Source organism: Tachysurus vachellii, chromosome 8 (assembly GCF_030014155.1).
Source record: "Tachysurus vachellii isolate PV-2020 chromosome 8, HZAU_Pvac_v1, whole genome shotgun sequence".
Lineage (NCBI taxonomy): Eukaryota > Metazoa > Chordata > Actinopteri > Siluriformes > Bagridae > Tachysurus > Tachysurus vachellii.
This window is the reverse complement of record NC_083467.1, coordinates 11,837,702-11,843,701: the sequence shown is the minus strand read 5'-3', so window position 1 is coordinate 11,843,701 and position 6,000 is coordinate 11,837,702. Positions and strand designations below refer to the sequence as shown.

At 42.1% G+C, this 6,000-nt stretch overlaps 1 protein-coding gene across 2 annotated transcripts in view; it reads left to right on the top strand.

Annotated features, from left to right (window-relative positions):
* The first annotated feature begins 259 nt into the window (after positions 1–259).
* The window catches only part of adcy5 (adenylate cyclase 5), a 62,843-nt gene continuing 57,102 nt past the window's right edge, over positions 260–6,000 (top strand). For both annotated transcript variants that reach the window (XM_060876274.1, XM_060876273.1), the window contains exon 1: positions 260–1,503. In XM_060876274.1, coding sequence (XP_060732257.1) covers positions 559–1,503 — 945 coding nt within the window. In that variant the 5' untranslated portion in view covers positions 260–558. The remainder of the gene's footprint in view (positions 1,504–6,000) is intronic.

The following is a 6,000-nucleotide window of genomic DNA, read 5'->3' as shown; positions in this document are numbered from 1 at the left end:
AAACGCACAACTGCGGCTTCACACTGAATATTCAAGGAAAGCCAAGAATCCCAGTATCACATGCAGAGCTAATTCCCAGTGCTGTAGGGTTTATTTCCCATGGTGCTTTTGCTTGCGCAGGGACCTGTTCCTAATGAATATATTGCATGTTTAATTATTTTCAGGTCTGTGAATTAGGCCCGCTTGCGTTTTTTTTTTTTTTTATTATTATTATTATTATTATTATTATTATTATTAAACTTGTGCTTTAGACGTTTGTTTAATACGCTTCTGGCTTATATAAGGGGGTATTATAAAAAAATATACTTTCCGGGACAGCACATCGGCGTAAATGCTTCAGAAAAAAACATTTGTTTTTGGTTATTTTTTCCTTTCATTCGGATGGATTTGAAACCAACTAAGGTGCACATGATTGTTTGTTTTTTACATCCGATGTAAACACGTAAATGCCGACAGAAAAGCGGCCTGTTTTATGAACAGACCCGATCCCGAACAGATTCTAGTGGTTTTGTTCAATAGAAGTGTGGCGGTGAAGCTTAAGTCTCATATGCAGAAATCATGTCCAGGTCGAACAGCGTGAGTCCACCAGGCGTGGGAGCGCCGGTACTGCGGGGAGGACACGAGCACAGATCGGCCTGGGCTGAAGCCGAGGCCCTCTCTAACGGATGTCCATACTCGGCTCGAACAGAAAAGCTAACGCGCACCAGCAGCCGCTGGAGGAGGGAGGAGGAAGAAGAGGAGGAGGAGGAAGAGAAGAAACTCGCGGAGCGCCAGGCGGGACGCACGAGCTCCGTGGTGGCCCGGGTCAGTTTCAGGTCCAAGTCTGCGTGGCAAGACAGCGGCGGCAAGCATGAGCGCTCATCGCCGCGTCACGCCAATGAAGAAGTGAGACCCAAATCGGTGGAGCTGGGCTTGGACGAACGGACCAGGACCAAGTGCAGGGCGGAGGACGAGGCGCTCGCGCCCGACGTCGCCTTCTCCTGTGGCGCGTGCTGTCGCGGCGCCATGCACGTTTTCAAATCCAAGAAGTTCCAGTCAGAGAAGCTGGAGAGGCTCTACCAGAGATACTTTTTCCGCCTGAACCAGAGCTCGCTGACTATGCTTATGGCCGTGCTGGTGCTCGTGTGCGCCGTCATGCTCGGCTTCCACTGCGCCGCGGGGCAGTACCACCTCTCTTACGTGCTCGTGTTTTCGGTGTCCATCACACTCGTGCTCGCGCTCATGGTGGCGTGCAACCGTACCGGGTTCCACCAAGACCACATGTGGGTGGTGTGCTATGTAGTGATCGCGGCTGTGCTGCTGGTGCAAGCGGTCGGTGTGGTGCTGGTGCAACCGCGCAGTGCTTCTGAAGGCGTGTGGTGGACCGTGTTCTTCATCCACGTCGTGTACACGCTGCTGCCTGTGAGGATGCGCGCTGCCGTCATCACTGGACTCACACTCGCCACTATTCACGTGCTGAGCTCCTGGAAACTCAACGAGTCAGACCCGTTTTTGTGGAAACAGGTGAGTATTTTTTTTTCCCCTTTATGAAGGTGTACTGAGTATTTGAGTTTGCATCAGTGGGACACCCTTGTAGAACAATTTCTGAAAACGTTTTTTTAATTGGCTAAAATGACCTCTATCTTGGATAGTTTTCTTTTTTTCTGGACATTTTATTTCTTCTCTAGGATTCCCTTTACCCCACTTAAAATGAATCCCTCATCTTCCCCCTCCTTACAGTACCCCTGAACTAACCCTGGCTGGAAAATATTGACTTGAACATACTGCAGACTACAGCAAAGCCCGGTCAATGAGAAGTCACAGTTGTTTGTTGGTTATTGATATGCATGGTCACTTGACCCAAACATAATTAGCCTATGCATTTGTGGGACTGAATGTGGTTGTGTCCGGTTTGTTGCCAAGGTTACCATAACAATCTCATACTGTAGGATGTTCCATGTGAAACGGGGATTATGTGGCCTTACACCCGAGACACCAGTCGAGTGATTGATTTAGACTAACAGTGGACTACTGAGATATTAACTGACCGATTCGTGATTGAATATAATAAAAATAAATCTATGGTCATATAAAATTTCAAGCCACAAAGGTGAGCATTTATTGTTTGTGTCCAGTTCTAAATTCTTCATGTGACAAGGTCATAGAGCGATTTTCAGCTTCTTGAGTTATTGCATAGCAATTCTGGTATAAGCACGTAGTCTGTTGCCCCATCTGTATGTCATAAGTGATGCAACATCTACGCTAGAACCCTTAAATGTTCTTGTCTCCCTGATGGCACCCTTCTATGTAGAACCCTACATCATAGTATTTTCAAAAGTGTAGTCTCAGGTGAGACCTGGACAAGACAGCCTTTGGCAATCTATATCTTACAGTAAGACTGAGCACAGTGTGACCTCTAAGGTGTTAGACTCATAGGCCTGGTAAATTATACTGATCTTGCTGTAGGTAACATTAGCAGTACTTGCTTATTTCCAGCAGGTTTAGCTGCAAAAGGAAGCCACTCCTTCCCTTCATTCCTGTGCCATTCCGTCCAAAGTCCTGCACATTCAGTACAGTGGTAAGAAAGGATAGTAGAGGAGAGTGACAGCATTTTGTTGCTTGTAAGCAGTTACTTGTTACATATTCACAAAAAATCTTCTACTAAAAAGGAACAAAAAATGGGATATAGATGAGATGATGAATATATTTCTAAAAGCACTATATTTGAGCACCTGACTAATGACGACACCCATGTGCATTTGTTGAACATCCCATTCAAGATTCACTTCACCTTTGCTGTATTATCCATCCATGTTGTGGGAAGGCTTTCTAACTGTTTTGGTACGACTGTGGTGATTTGCACTTTCAGCCACAAAAGCATTAAGTGAGGTCAGGCATTGATGTTGGGTTGGAAGGTGTAAGAAATCAAAAACATCCTATACAGTTGTGTGTTTTTAACTTTATGGCAATAGTTTCAGGAAGACCTTCATATCAGGTGTCCACACACTCTTGACCTGTCTGTGTGCCTGTTATATAATGTTGCTTGTGGACATATGTAGTAATTATGTAAAAATATGTAGTATGTATTAGTGTTTGTTTACATTTGTTGTAGTGCATGTGGCTGCACAAGCTGCACATGATCATGAATAGGTTGCATGACCATAAAGGATGTAGGCTTTAACATTGTTAGGAACATTTGCTTAAACCCTAAAAAAAAACTTGGAATTTTGAAAATAAAAAGCACCTCCTGGAGAGTCTTTACTGAGTAAATTTGAACAGGGCATACACTCACCAACGCCTTTTAATATAATCGCCTGCCTCGTACGGGTAACTGCACAAAATCATGCAGATAGAGGTCGGCAGATACTGAATGTGATCTCGGTGTCTTTGACCACGGCATGCTTGCTTGTGCCAGATAAGTTGGTCCGAGCATTACTGCAAGTGTTTGTGGCCTGGGATTTTTAAGTATCCACTGTTACTAAACCTGAACAGTTGAAGATTGGAAAAAGACATGGTGACATTTTTCGGTCTTTAATCGTCCAATTTCAGTGAATCCATGCCCAATCTAGCCTCTTGAGTCTTGCTGACAAGAGTGGAATCTGATTTGATCTTCTGCTCTTGTAGCTCATCTGCCTCAAAGTTTGATGTGTTGTGTTTTTAGCTGCTCTTCTGTTCATCACACCAGTTTGAGTCACCATAGCCTTCTTGTCAGCTCAAAGCAGTGTAGCCATTCTCATATGAACGCTTTCATCAGCAAGGTGTTTCAACCTGCAGACTATCTGCTCACAGGACTGCAGAGACTGCCAAGTGTGAAATTCCCAGATCAGCTGCCTGCAGAACTGCTGCTTGCTGGATAAGCTGGATTTTTATATATATAATATAATGGGTTTTTTTTTTAGATGTCAGCATAGACTGTGTAATAATTACATTATTTGTAATGTATGTTCAATTTGCATAGGCCACAATATAAATTGTCTTCAGTTATTAATTTCATAATGCCACAAAAATCTTTATCTGTTACTTCAATCATCTAACAGTTTAATTCCTTATCATTTATGGCTGATGGTTGAATAAGCTGTCAGCATGTGTGCAAAAGAAAAGTTTCATTACCATGCTAAAATATTAGTTGCTAATTCTAGAGCAGAGGACAGTCACAGCATCGTTCCTAAGCTATTTTAGTGATTTAAGACGGTTTAGCTCAATTGTTGCTGTTTTTGGAGTTTCCCTACTTCTTTTAAACCTTGTGTGATCACATTTGTCCTGTGCTTTATTTTAAATGAGTCATTTTATCCCACTTTTGTAACTGATGGTATTTTTGTACTTTTCCTTTGAACAATGCATGCAGAGGAAGAAATGTCATGTGGGCGCTGGAATCAGTGAAGTGTTGAAACTGTGCAGAAATATAGTGAAGGTTCTGGAGGTTTGAGAACCTGAAACTCTACAGTTCCAGCAACTATAGTGCATCCAGTATCTAGGTGGTTCTTAGCCTAGCAGCGCTACGAGTGGGTGAAACCCTAGTTTTCTCACATTTGTATTTTCAGGTTTAGCACACAGAATATGCATGAATGCAAAATAAATATATTTTTTTTCCTTTCTGTAGATTTATTTTAGGAATGATTATCACATGAAATCAAAGACCAGTGAGCCTACTTTAAATATTATTTCTGCCCTTGCTATTTTTGGCGTAAGGAAGAGATTCTTTTTTTTTGAACACACTGCCATTATAAGTGCTCCTAGTAAATTTTCCCTGACAGCATAGTCTGTTTAAATGGCATGTGTGGGAACGAGCCACTGTGTTTGTTGCTCTTTCCACACAATGCTGTTGTCTTTAACATATCAGATCACTCTGTTTACTTGACTCCCTGTAGGGCTCTCTAGTTGAGGGCTGGGTTTATGAGATCCTGCTATGACGCTTCTATTAGGAGTGCTCTGATAATTAAATGGAGATGACTAACATTCAGTAAGCTGTGTACATTGATTCCTCTCTGTCTGAAAGAGGAGAGAAGACAGCTGGTGTTACCTAGCCACCTTTGGCACTCTGGTTAACTTTACTGATGTAACAACAAATGCAGCTTTGGTCTATATATATACAGTCTGTCAGCATGAAGGTAACAAAGTTGTCACTAATTATAATCGGGCATTTTCAGTTTGTTTAACTTCACATTGTTTGATTCTGTTTGAATATTTTTCATGTTTGAAACATTTTTAAATCAATCTTGTAATTTTTTACAATGTAAAGTCTGTCTCCCTCGTCGGTTTGTTTAAAGGTGGATGAGGGCTGAGGGAACCACGTAATGGCGTTAGCATAGTGTCCTCCTCAAGAAGAGAGCTGAAGAGGTAGATGGTGTCTTGCTTGGCAAGCCTCCAGCTGTGGCTGCTGTAATCGAATTGTGCCCCACCATAACGCACATAGGAGCGACTCACTGGAATTCAAAACATTCATGAAATTCATGTCCTTTTATTTATTTGCCTTTGAGATTCAGCCTGCCACTGGAATAAGTGAGCCTTCTCCAAGTTGGAATGATTACGTGCTTAGCAGAGCAGTTTACTAAATAAAACATCACCCTGGGAGTATTCTGAAGTCAAAGAGCAAATGGGTGATTTTAGAGGATGTTTGACACCCTCTTTTCACCCTGTGTCATGCTTGTGTTGAGGATGACCGAGTGGTCTGGATGGTCTTGTAATCTGGGCCGAAGGAAATGAAGTTTATGGTCTTTGTCAAAGCAGGTATTCTGCAATGTGTTTTGATTCAATCAGGTTGAATCAGACATCCAGGTCATTTTGAATGTTTAGTAGTAGTGTTTGTTTCATTAAATCTTATATCTTGAAGCTGTTTTGCCACTTAAGCTAATTTTCTGAGATCTTCAGTCTCCTGTGTTATTTAAACAGTGATTTATGGTTTGACAAGCTCAAGTGTTTTAGGCTCTAAATCTGTATCCCAAAAATACACCAGATATTTCCTTCACTTTCTGCATTTGTATTGATTCGGGGTTTAATCACATTCTCACTGGAAATTAACCA